This window comes from Hypanus sabinus, chromosome 9 (genome assembly GCF_030144855.1).
Source record: "Hypanus sabinus isolate sHypSab1 chromosome 9, sHypSab1.hap1, whole genome shotgun sequence".
Lineage (NCBI taxonomy): Eukaryota > Metazoa > Chordata > Chondrichthyes > Myliobatiformes > Dasyatidae > Hypanus > Hypanus sabinus.
The window spans coordinates 108,495,164-108,508,339 of record NC_082714.1 but is presented as its reverse complement, the minus strand read 5'-3'; the positions used below and the strand labels follow the sequence as shown (position 1 = coordinate 108,508,339).

The following is a 13,176-nucleotide window of genomic DNA, read 5'->3' as shown; positions in this document are numbered from 1 at the left end:
GGATCAGCACTGCAGTAAAATGGAGACTTGCAATTTGCATTGGGGGAATACATCAAGAAGTATCTTTTTTTGTAAAAAAGTTACTTCTGGTACTTCCTTTTCCAGGGGTAAATGGGACAACCATCAGCATTTGTATGATTAGTTATCCTCTTGAATTCAATATTGTAATTTTGCCCTCCAAAACAGCCCACCTCTGCATTCATGCTACTGCTGTTAGTGGAACACCCTTCTGTGAATTGAAAATGGACACTAGTAGGTGATGATCAGTAATGAAGGTAAATTCTCTCCCATACAAGTACTAGTTGACATGTTTTACCAGACTCAAGGCCTTTCTGTCAATTTGTGCTTAATCTTTCTCTGCAAAGGTAAGGGAACGTGATGCAAAGCCTTTGGGATATTCACGTCCATCACTCAAAAGGTGTGACATGACTGCACCTCTACCATAAGGCAAGGTGTCGTAGGCAAGCTTCACCAGATGATATGGATTATAGTGTACAAGTACAGTGTCTGATGTCATCTTTCACCTTTTTGAAAGCCGTCTCATGCTGCTGTGTCCATTGCCATTTCTTCCCGATGTGTAGAAAAGAGTTCAAGGGGTGGAGCACAGTAGCCAGGTTTGGCAGGAACCTGTCATAGTAGTTGACAAATCCTAAAACTTCAACTGTGACACAATCTTTGGTCTTGGGGCATCTACCACTGATGAATTTTCTCAGCAGATATCTGTAATCATTGCTGTTACAAAGGATGAACAACTCTGATGGGCAGAAGGGTGCAGAGTTGCCCATGTCCCCCCCCCCCCTTTGGAGAATCACAAACTGTTACTATTTCGATGCTGCTAACGAGAGAGTAAGAGAGACAATAGAAAACAGGCCAGGACATCTGTTACTGATAACAGCCTGACAGAGAGTTATGTTTATCCACTATGTTATGACTCCTGAAAGACTTATGGCTGGGGAGAGGGCTGTTTACGTGGTACCATCCTACTCATTAAAATTCCTCGGTGGACAGCCAGAGTGGGCTGGTTTGATGGGTTAAGTCATTCAAACCTGATTGACACCTGAGACCTGAGTGGGAATAAAAGTGAGGTCTGGGGTGACACCCCTCAGACGCACCAGGAGACACACTAGTGAGCATCAGAAACCCACGAGAAAGTGTGGGGCATCAGGGACTGAACGGATTGGTCAATTTCACTCATAGTGGTTATAGCAAGGATGGTGGGGGCTTGTGTGTGTGTCCACCCTTGCCTGGGTGACGAGTCCACCACAGAAGAATGGTCTATCTAAAGGACAGAGGGGTCATACTTGAATGGCCACAACAACACATCGACGGATCAAGATCGTAAAGGAAGGTTTGCAAGACAATAGCTGTCACTGTTTGATCGCCCTCTCTCTCTCTCTCCAACAATTACAACACATTGACCAACAACTACCTCAGCCTGTATGAACTGAACTGAACTTTATACTCACATATGACAATTCATTATCCCCTAGACAATGATAGAGCTTGTTTATTATTGATTATTATTATACCCACACTTTTAGGTTTAGTATTGCTAACGTGTATTATCTGTGTATTTGCATTGATATTGATTTGTATATTTTACTATTAAACTGTTGAAAATAGTATCACCAGACTCCAACGGATACTTCTATCTTTGCTGGTAAGACACCCAGTTATGGGGTACGTAACATTGTGCATCAATCATGTGTCCACTTGAGTGATACTTGGTGTAAAGAATTCACACTCGTCATATCATACTCTTAGCCCATAATCTTCTAATATTTTTAACACTGTCTTGAAACTTTAGAGATGTTGCTTGTCATCCCTACCAGTAACGATATCATCCAGGTAACACCAAGTGACTAGGAAGCCTTGCAACACCTGGTCCAGAGCTTTCTGCCAGAGTGCAGATGTGGATGCTACTCCAAAAGTAAGCCTATTATAGTGATAAAAGCCCTTTGTGAATGTTCATGGTGAGAAACACTTTCGACTCTTCTTACATCTCCATCTACATGCAGGCTTCAGCTAAGTGCACTTTGCTTAAGTGTTTTCCTCCAGAAAGGTTTGCAGAAATATCCTCTGTCCTGGGCAGAAAATACTAATCTACTTTCAGTATTGGATTAATGGTGACCTTAAAATCATCACAGATCTTGACAGACCCATTCTGGGACTTGGTTACTGGGACCACTGGCATTGCCATGGACTCCACTCAAACTTGGTAAGAATTCCTTCAGCCTCCATGCGATCCAGCTCACTGGCTACTTTATCACAGATGGTTTACGAAACTGGATGGGCTTTGGAAAACTTGAGACCAGCGTTTTCACTTCACACTATTTTACCCTTGAAATGTTTTGAGTTTTTCAATGCCATCCTTGAACACCGCTGTGGCATCATGCAGTGTCTTCCTTAATTTGGTTTTGTATGGCTTCATTGCAGGGGATGTGGTACGCAAATAGTAGTTTAGTTGTCTCAGCTAATCATTCCCTCCCATCCCCCCCCCCCATATTGGGCCTTCTGTTTTTACCACATATAAGCTCAACGTGGCTTGTTGATTATTGTATTTCACTGTTATGAATGTCATTCCTACAGGAGTTAGCTTTTCTCCAGTTTAAGTTCTTAGCAGTGTAATTCTTATCTGCAGGCTTTGCTATCTTTGAAATGTCGTTCAAGCTCATTTAGTGGAATGACTGAAAGAGTCAGTGTCCAGTACCATTTTAATTAATTTGCCATTCACTTCTGGCAAAAATCATATGCTTATCTATTCTTAATTTTCACACTGTAAATTTCAAGGCTACAGTCCTGAGTCACTCATCAGTTTTTTCATCAACAGCATGCAAATTAGTGCTATTTTTGAATAGCAATTTGTCTTTTGAGCTTTTTCTCTTATCTGAGCAATCCATTTAGGTTCACACAAAGCACACTGCAGATGCAGACCTGACAAAGGGTCTCGGCCTGAAACGTTGACTGCTCATTTCCACAGTTGCTGCCCACCCTGCTGAGTTCCTCCAGCTTGTTTGTACGTGCTCATTCGTCAGCTGGAGACTCATCCTGACGAAGGGTCTCAGCCCGAAACGTCGACAGCGCTTCTCCCTATAGATGCTGCCTGGCTTGCTGTATTCCACCAGCATTTTGTGTGTGTTGTTTGAATTTCCAGCATCTGCAGATTTCCTCGTGTCTGTTTTTGAATGCTTTCTTGTAAGATTCCACAAATTAAACAATCTCTCAGTACATCATTAAGCCCATTACTGAACTGACAATATTTAGACAATCTCTCAATTCAGCCACATATGCTGAAATGGACTGCCCCTCCCCCTTCCTTTTGATTCCACCCATAAACCTAAAGAGTTCTGCAATCAACAATGGCTTTAGTTCTAAATGCTCCTGAATTACTTTGAAAATATCAGCAAAGCTAATTTCTGATGGTTTGGTTGGAGCAGTCAAACTTCAAAGCAAACTGTATGCCTTTAAACACAATACACTCAGCAAAATTGATACTCATTTCTCATTGGCCATTTCAATTACTTTAAAATATTTGTTCAGTATATAAAATCAAGTTCTCTGTTGTGTAATTAAACACCACTTTCTGTTGTAGCCAGCCATTTCTGCTTTTTTTAAAAATATGCTTATCACCCAGTACTCACACTTTATAAACCTGTGAATTCTTCCATTTTCTCACTTTAAAAACAACTCGATATTTTCTCTTCCAATAACATGTGTTGCACCGCTTTTTAAAAAAAAAACTTGACCCTCTCTGCACTTGCTCAGTTGTGTTATTATTCACCTTTTTTTTCAGTTTGAACGTTTTGGGCTCATTTAAAAAATATCTTGTCACCAATGTTATGCTTTGTAATTTAACAACATTAAGCTATTTGAAAGGAAAACACAGGAGTCTGGGATTGCATGTCTAACTTCGTGTTGACTTAAAATGAAGTACACGTACCACATGATAGCATAATGATGTATGTAATTCATGTACATATACATATAATTATTTAAACAAATAAGAATGCTAATCAAACAAATAATTCTGAAACATTAAATACACAACAGGCTCAACCACAAGCTGCTCTAAAAAGCCATCGCATTGGTATTCTATAAATTCCTTCTCTTGGGATCAAACACTCAACCGGATTTTCCCAATTTACACACATATTGAAATTCCCCATGACTATTGTAACATTGCCCCTTTTATATGCCTTTTCAATCTCCCATTGCTTGTACCCCTCATCCTAGCTACTGGTCAGAGGTCTGTATGTAACTCCCTTCAGGGAGCTTTTACCCCTTGCCATCTTTGTCTTCAAGGATGCTTCATCTTCCAATCCCACGTCATCTCTTTCTAATTATTTGATTTCATTTTTTAGCAAGAGGCCTCTCTGCCTACCTGCCTATCTTTTTGATACAATGTGTATCCTTAAATGTTAAGCTCCAAACTATGATCTTCCTTCAGCCATAACTCAATGATGCCCTCATCATAACTACCAATCTCTACACAATCATCTACCTTATTCTGTATGTTGTGTGCATTCAAATATACCTTCGGTACTGTACTCATCACCTTTTTCAATTTTGCCCCCATGTTACTGGATGTTAAGTTCTCATCCCTTTCTAAACCATCATTTTATGTCTTCTGGAGATTAATACCCTTCCCTTGGACAACATCAGTGGTGTGGAGAGGGGAGACTTGCAGCTTGGGCAACTGCCGGTCTTACATACAACCCTGCCCAGGCTTGCGCCCTGGAAACTTTCCAAGGCACAAATCCATGGTCTCATGAGACTAACGGAGGCCTACAAACATCCTGGAGACTTTCATAATCTCTCTTGCATTCTCTTTCCCTTTTACTTTATATTTACTTTTCAGAACTGTTGAATCTACTATTCAGTTTAAAAACACACTTCAACCCATCCCACTGACTGCAATTTTGTCCTATCAACTGCCTATCCTCCTTCAGTTTGACTACAAACTGCATCTACTTGTACACCAACCTCACCATCCACTGTCCTATCACTCCAGTTCCCACCCTGTTGCCAACTTAATCTAAACATCCCAACTGCTCTAGTAAACATGCCCACAAAGACATTGGTCCCCCTCAAGTTCAGGTGTAACCCATCACTTTTGTAGAAGTCATACTTTTTCCACAAAAGATCCCAATCATCCAGAAACCGGACACCCTTCCCCTTGCACCAATTCCTCAGCCACACATTTGTCTGCCATATCATCCTTACCCTTACTGACACATGGCACAGACAGTAATCCAGAGATTACTACCCTTGAGGTCCATTTTTCAGCTTTCTACCTAGCTTCCTATATTCTCTCTTCAGCACCTAATCCTTTTTCTTATCTATGTCGTTGGTATCAATATGCACACGACAACATGAGCCAGAGCCAGACTTTGTGCCAGAGACTTGATAGTTGTAGCTTTCCCTGGCTAAATCACCCCGCCCCCAACAGTATCCAAAGTTATTCAAGAAATGCCTACAGTGGTACTCTGCACTATTCTCTTCCCCTCTCCCGACAGTCACGCAGGTACTTGCCTCCTGCAATTCAAGGGTGACTAACTCTCTGTAGCTATCAGTTCCTCATTCTCCTATATGAGCTGAAAGTCATCTAGTTGCAGTTCTAGTTCCCCAGCACGATTGCAAACTGTGCACACTTCATGTAGGTGTGCTTACCAAGGAGACTGGTGGTCTCCCTGAGTTCCCACATCTCACACAAAGTCACATCGCTGGCAATAGACCCATTCTCATTACAACAGATATGTAGTAACATACAAGGAAGGAAACTTAGTGCCTTCGCCTCTTCCCACACGACCACTCAAAAACTGCCGCGCTCCCACATTAGCTGCTCCGCTTTTAAAATTAACTTATTAGCCTAATAAATAACTATGGCTGAAGCCTGCGAAAGGCTCCAATTTGTTGGTAAATCTCGCACTACCTCCCGAACGCAAGCCGCTGTTGGCGACGACCGGAGCCCGTCAGAAAGCCCCGCGCTGCCCGCTGTTGGCGACGACCGGAGCCCGTCAGAAAGCCCCGCGCTGCCCGCTGTTGGCGACGACCGGAGCCCGTCAGAAAGCCCCGCGCTGCCCGCTGTTGGCGACGACCGGAACCCGTCGAAAAGCCCCGCGCTGCCCGCTGTTGGCGACGACCGGAGCCCGTCAGAAAGCCCCGCGCTGCCCGCTGTTGGCGACGACCGGAGCCCGTCAGAAAGCCCCGCGCTGCCCGCTGTTGGCGACGACCGGAACCCGTCGAAAAGCCCCGCGCTGCCCGCTGTTGGCGACGACCGGAGCCCGTCAGAAAGCCCCGCGCTGCCCGCTGTTGGCGACGACCGGAGCCCGTCAGAAAGCCCCGCGCTGCCCGCTGTTGGCGTCGACCGGAGCCCGTCAGAAAGCCCCGCGCTCTTTTTAATTCTCGCGGTGCCTTACCAAAACAAGTGACTGCTTGCGATGACTGAAGCCCGTCGAAGACACCAACTGCATTCCGTAACCTTATTAGCAGCAAAAGGTTAGAATTTGCACATTAATGATTTAGAAATTGCCATTGGAATTTAATCCAGTGATTCATGTGGGAAGGCACAAGAAGCAACAGACAATAGATATTGGGTATTGGGTCCCGTGAAGGACTTTGATCTTTAAAGGCAGCAGTGGAGGCCAATGTGGGAAAAAAATGTAGAATGCTTTTGTTTCTGAAGCATAAAATATAAAAGCAGGAAGGCGTATCTGCAAGCATGAACTATAGAGTTGGGGTACAGTTCATCCTTCACGTACAGAAGATGTGCCAGGCGAGTGGTCAAGAGCCAGTGAAAGTAATTGATTTAAGTATTTGAGGGGAGATGAGGGAAGACATTTTTATCCAGAAACCAGTAGAGATGTGGAACTTGGGTGTCCAAAATAGCTGTTGGCTCAGAAATTTAAACAGCACTTGATATATACTTGAACCATGATCTACACAGTTCTGCAAAGTAGGAATAAGTTTGGACAACTGTTTTCCCGCCAACATAAATCTGCCTTACAGATTTTCTCTGAATGCATCATTAGGTATATTCAATAGTACAGACAATTCCATGGCAGGGAACAATATCAAAAGCTGGTTGGTTTCAATTACTGTGATGGCTCTGCTACTGCATTTGGCATTTTTGGGCAGGCAGCTCCTATCATCTTCATGAATTTAGCTAAAGCATGAAAAAAGTTTCCAACTTACTTGCAGCCAATGTCCTGTTTAGAAGGGGTGGTAGAACAAATTTATGGAATTACCCTATTACATTCTCACATTCTGGACAGTACACCATTACCTCATTGAAACCTTTTCATCCATGCAAATTGTGATGCACATCTCCATAATCTAATTTGTTCACATTAGGCCCATAGCCGTCATCTTCTTTCCTACCCAAGTACCTGTTCAAAAGCATTTTAAATGTTACTATTATACTGCCTCCATCATCTCTCCTCTGGCTGTTTGTTTCAAATAGCTACCTTTAAACTATCTGCTGTATTTATGCCCCTCAATTTTGAGCTTTTATAAGGTCACCCTTTAGCCTCCTATTTTCCAGCGAGAATAGACCCAGCCTATTCACTTGCTTCTTATAACTACAACCCTCCAATCAGCAACATCCTGGTGAATCTCTTTTGCACCCTTTCTAATGATGTCACATACTTTATATAGTGTTGTTGACCATTTATCAACAGAACTAAATTAGGAAACTCACTATGCAACTCGTAATTAATCAAACCTTGCACTTTATTGTCTGCACAAACAACCACATAACTACGCTGACTCAGGGCCAACAACTTAGAACATGAATTCTACTGTTCCCTCTGTACTAATAATCACTCAGACAACTTTTCCAATTTATAGCACTGAAATAAGGGATCTCTGTTGACCAGATAATCAATCAATCCTTTCTTCTCCCAGCCCCTGGTGTGGAGGCTCTTCCTCGTGATGATGATTCTCTTGAGTAATCAGTGTCCACTTTTATGTTCATTCCCATCAATTCAAATGTGGCATTCCAGTATCAGAGGAAACACATCACCTGGCTGACCCTCAACATCTTATTGGCTCTGCTCCAGGCCAGCATCCATTTATTGCACTCTTCCCAGCAAGTGACAATCGGTAATTTATGACTTTGTTCTCAATCAGCAACCAGCTTGAAACAGATCCCAACATTCTTCACACGCCTACATGTTATATCAAACCAAAGAACTCCTCCCAAATAACTTCTTAGTTGGAAATGATCCCTAGTTTAGCAGACTGCCCCCGGCATTATTGTGTCTAATACAACACTGATCAAGCCAAGCAACTGACTCACAAAATGGAGATCACAGTGTCTTCATAAAATGGCAGCCTCCATCTCCTCCCTCATAGCAAGAACAAAGGCAATTGGTCTGTCTGCTTCCACTGTTCTTGATTCATTTGATTTCAACATTTTCTTCTATATTTCTAATCCACCAAGGCCAGCAGTGTGATGGCCAGAACTATACCTAATATTCCAAGTGCACCTTGGCCAACATGGTGTTATTCTGATCAATGTTTTGTACAACACAATTCCGATCAACCTATTGTGCTGCTACAGAAAAACATGAAATTTTCTTTCTATGGTCCAGAGCTTTATTTACCTTGCTCTTGAAGGTATTTACTAGCAATATATGGTAACCTGTTTCTTCTCTCAAATAAAACTCAACTTTTAATATTTTCAAAATATGAAAGTAAAATATATTTCTTGCAAGCATAAGGCACATTTTCTGTACAGTGCAAAAACTGTGCACAGAAAACATGGTGAAAACTTTAACACAGATGTCAACATTAATCCTCAGGAAAACAAATCCTCAGTACAGAATAGATGAGATCAGTCACCAGAATAGCTTCTTGACTGTAAATTTACTGTCAAGTAACCATCTGATCATGAGTACTATAAATGTTTAAAAAGTATAATGGTTCATCTTAGACAAAGCAAACAAGCTAGAAACAAGTTCTTATTTATTCCTTTGTGTTAGAGTGCAAGAGAAAGCCTTTAAACATGAATAGTTTTATCTTATCAGTTTAAAGCCAGTTAGAAAACTGCAAGAATATATTCCTGAACATTGTTGACTGGCTCAGTAATAATAAGCTGTATGAGTGATCCAATTGGGTTTCTGCTCTCTTGAGCGTTTAGCTGAGATGTGGGATGTGAAGATGGATTTGTAAGCCTCAGACTTTTCTGCCATTTCTGTAAAAGATCGTTTGGCAAGACTGGTGGCAGGTTTACACATTTTCCCAGATGTGGATGCTGAAGTTGAGAACTGTCCATTTTCTAGAAGAAAGTAGAGGAGCCATTAGTTCAAAGTAAATTTATTATTAAAATATCTATTTTGTCACCATATAACTTTCCTTGAGATTTATTTTCTTGCAGGCATTCACAGTAGAAGAAATTCAATAGAATCAATGAAAAACTACACACAAAGACTGACAAACAAACAGACTGACAGCAGACAAACAAAAGTCAAACTATGAAATCAGAATCAGGTTTAATATCACCAGCATGTCATGAAAATGGTTACCTTAGTGGCAGCAGTACAATGCAACACATAATAATACAGAAAAGTAAATATATATAATAGTTAAATTAAAATAGTGCAAAAACAGAAATAATATATTTTTTAAAAAGAGAGGTACTGTTCATGGGTAATACTGAACATGAGTTCTAGAGTCCTTGAAAGTGGGTTGTGGAATCAGTTCCGAGTTGACATGAGTGAAGTTATCCACACTGGTTCAAGAGCCTAATGGCTCAAGGATAGTAATTGTTCTTGAACCTGGTAGTGTGGACCCAAGGCTCCTGTACCTGTTTCCTGATTGCAGCAGTTAGAAGAGAGCATGGCCTGAATGGTGGGGTCATTGATGATGGATGCTGCTTTCTTATGGCAATGTTTGTAGATGTGCTCAATAGTGGAGAGGGATTTGCCTGTGATGGACTGGGCTGTGTCCACCACTTACTGTAGGCTTTTTTGTTGTTGGGCATTAGTATTTCCATACCAGGCTATGATGCAACCAATCAGGATACTCTCCACTGTACATCAATACAAGTTTGGCAAAGTTTTAGATGACATGCTGAAAATGCAAATTTCTAAGGAAGTAGAAGTGCTGCTGTGCCTTCTTTGTAATGGCACTTATGTGCTGATCCCAGGATAGATCCTCTGATATTATAAAGCCAAGGAATTTTAAGTTACTGACCCTCTCCACTTTAGATCTCCTAATGAGGACTGGCTTATGGACCTCCAGTTTCTTTCCCCTATAGTCAATGATCAGCTTTGGTTTTGCTGATGTTGAGTAAGAGGCTGTTGTCGTGGCACCATTCAACCAGATTTTCATTCTCTCTCTTAGATGCTGATTTGATGCAGCCAACAACAGTGGTGACATCAGCAAACTTAAATTGGAGCTAGACCTAGCCTCACTTAAAACTTAAAATTGTTTCTGCCCTTCTCAATAGCACAGACTGAAACATCTGGGAGAAAGGAGATGAATTAATGTATTGGTCCATTGCTTGTCTTTGCACTGAAGGTGTCAACTTACAGCCTGGATCTCTTGAGATACCTTAATGACTCCCCCCATTTAAAGATGCAGAAAGAAACACAGCGGGTTAATACATGGTTACTTTATCACATTTGGCAAATTAAAATTGGCCTCATATTCTACATATCAGAGAGATAAACGGAGTACTACTCTGAATTACACTATTAGTAATACAGAAAACAAGGCAATAACTTGGCATGTTGATCTGTTGGGGGGGGGGGAGAGGGCGCAGGGGGCTGGCACACACAAACATTTACCAAGCAAGTCCATAAAGACATCGACACGTGAATTTTCTCAGAACTAAATTTTAACATTGTGTAACAATACACTCATAAAGCTTTTTTCCTCCAAACAGAACAAGGCAGCATAATATTAAAATTAAATACACACATCAGATAGAACTCAATCATAAAGAGTAATGGAAATATAGAACTGTTCTCATTCCCTCCATTAACTCCCACCCAAAGTGTGATAAATGCCGAGAAGCAAATGTCAACTCCAGGACCCAGATCAACTAAAGTAATAGCATCCAGAAACATTGACAAATACAATGCATATCGATCATCCATATCTATTAGGATTATTCTCACAAAGACTGGCTCCCTGAAAGAATAATCAGAAAGTGTCAGAAATAACCCAAATTATGGGCGAGAAAACAATATTTTGACCGGGGGAGGGTAGGTGTGGTGTATATGCATGTGTGTATTATCCACCTTATTAGACACCTCTGGTTCGTGGTCCTCTGCTGCTGTAGCACTTCAAGATTTGATGTGTTGTGCATATTCAGAGATGCTCTTCTACACACCACTGTTGTTACACAGTTATTTGAGTTGGTATCATCTTGAACTAGTCTGGACATTTTCCTCTGACCGCTCACTAAAAAGGCATTTTTGCCCACAGAACTGCCACTCACTGGAGACGGATGTGTGAAAATCCCAGGAGATCAGCAGTTTCTCAGCTACTCAATCCACCCCATCTGGCATCAACAATCATTCTCCAGTCAGTCATTTAGATCATATTTCTTTCTATTCTGCTGTTTGGTCTGAACAACAACTGAACCTCTTGACCATGTCTGTGTGCTTTTATGCACTGAGTTGCTGCTACACAATTGGCTGATTACATATTTACATTGAAGAGCAGGTATGCCTTAAAAAAAAAAAGTGGCTACTGAGTGTACATTTTAAACAAAGCAACAAGTTTTAATGACTCAGAGTGATAAAAGTATGTGAGGTGGAGTAAGTAATATGCAGAGCAGTAAAGAATGGTGAGGAGTGATTAAATGATAGAAGGGATGATATTCAGACAAATAAAGATACAAAAGTAAACTTAACCTCAGAAATGATATCCAGTTATCTAGCATCCTCAGGACTTCAATAGTGCTGGACAGGCAGATTTTTCAGATATTGGATGCTACTTAAATAATATTTCAGTGTATTTCCAATTCACTTTTTTTTCTTTTAAAAATGTTATAGCACAATGTAGTAACGTTTCGGTGAACCAGGTGAGTTTTAAAGAAATGCAAGAAATGAGATTCCACTGAATCTCAAGTCCAAAACATTGTTGAATAAAAGCAGAAGAAAGAAACCAAGATGGTGGTAGTTTTACTGGGAAAGAGTGGAAATAAGGAGTTGAAGCTACACAGATCAGCCATGAACGTATGAAATTGTATACTTTCAAAGGGCCAAGTGGCCTTCTTCTGCTCCTGCTCCATTTACTCCAGACCAGATTCCCGGTAGAGTGCTTAGAGGATGTGCAGACCAGCTAGCAGATGTTCTCATTGATATCTTCAACATCTCCCTGAGCAGTGCCATTGTTCCAATGTGCTTCAAGGCCGCCACCATCGTCCCCGTGCCAAAGAAGTCTTCAGTGTCCTGCCTCAATGACTACCGTCCCATTGCACTCACATCCATCATCATGAAGTGTTTCGAGAGGCTTGTCATGAGGCACATCAAGACCCTGCTGCCCCCCTCACTGGAACCCCTGCAGTTTGCATTCCGTCCCAACCATTCAACAGACAACGCCATTGCCATCACCCTCCACCTGGCCCTAACCCAACTGGACAAAAAAGACATGTTTGTTCGAATGCTGTTCATAGACTTCAGCCCAGCATTCAACACAATCATCCCTCAGAAACTGATTGGAAAGCTGAGCCGACTGGGCCTGAACAACTCCTTCTGCAACTGGATACTAGACTTCCTGACTGGGAGTCCTCAGTTAGTCCAGATCGGAGGCAGCATCTCCAACACTATCACGCTGAGCAAGGGGGTCCCCGGGGTGGTGTGCTCAGTCCACTGCTGTTCATTCTGCTGACCCACGACTGTGCTGCAACACACAGCTCGAACCACATCAAGTTCACCGATGACATGCCCGTGGTGGGTCTCATCAGCAAGAACGACAAGTCAGCATATAGAGAGGAGGTGCAGCGGCCAACAGACTGGTGCAGAGCCAACAACCTGTCTCTGAATGTGAACAAAAGAGATGGTTGTTGACTTCAGGAGGGCACGGAGCAACCACTCTCCGTTGAACATCGACGGATCCTCAGTAGAGATCGTTAGAGCACCAAATTTCTTGGTGTTCACCTGGCGGAGAATCTCACCTGGTCCCTCAACGCCAGCTCCATAGCAAAGAAAGCCCAGCAGC

General features: G+C 42.0%; 1 protein-coding gene across 1 annotated transcript in view; it reads right to left on the bottom strand.

Moving 5' to 3' along the window:
• Positions 1–8,945: 8,945 nt before the first annotated feature.
• rtf2 (replication termination factor 2) overlaps positions 8,946–13,176 on the bottom strand; it is a 59,610-nt gene continuing 55,379 nt past the window's right edge. Inside the window, exon 9 of the mRNA XM_059980392.1 lies at positions 8,946–9,280. Coding sequence (XP_059836375.1) covers positions 9,084–9,280 — 197 coding nt within the window. The 3' untranslated portion in view covers positions 8,946–9,083. The remainder of the gene's footprint in view (positions 9,281–13,176) is intronic.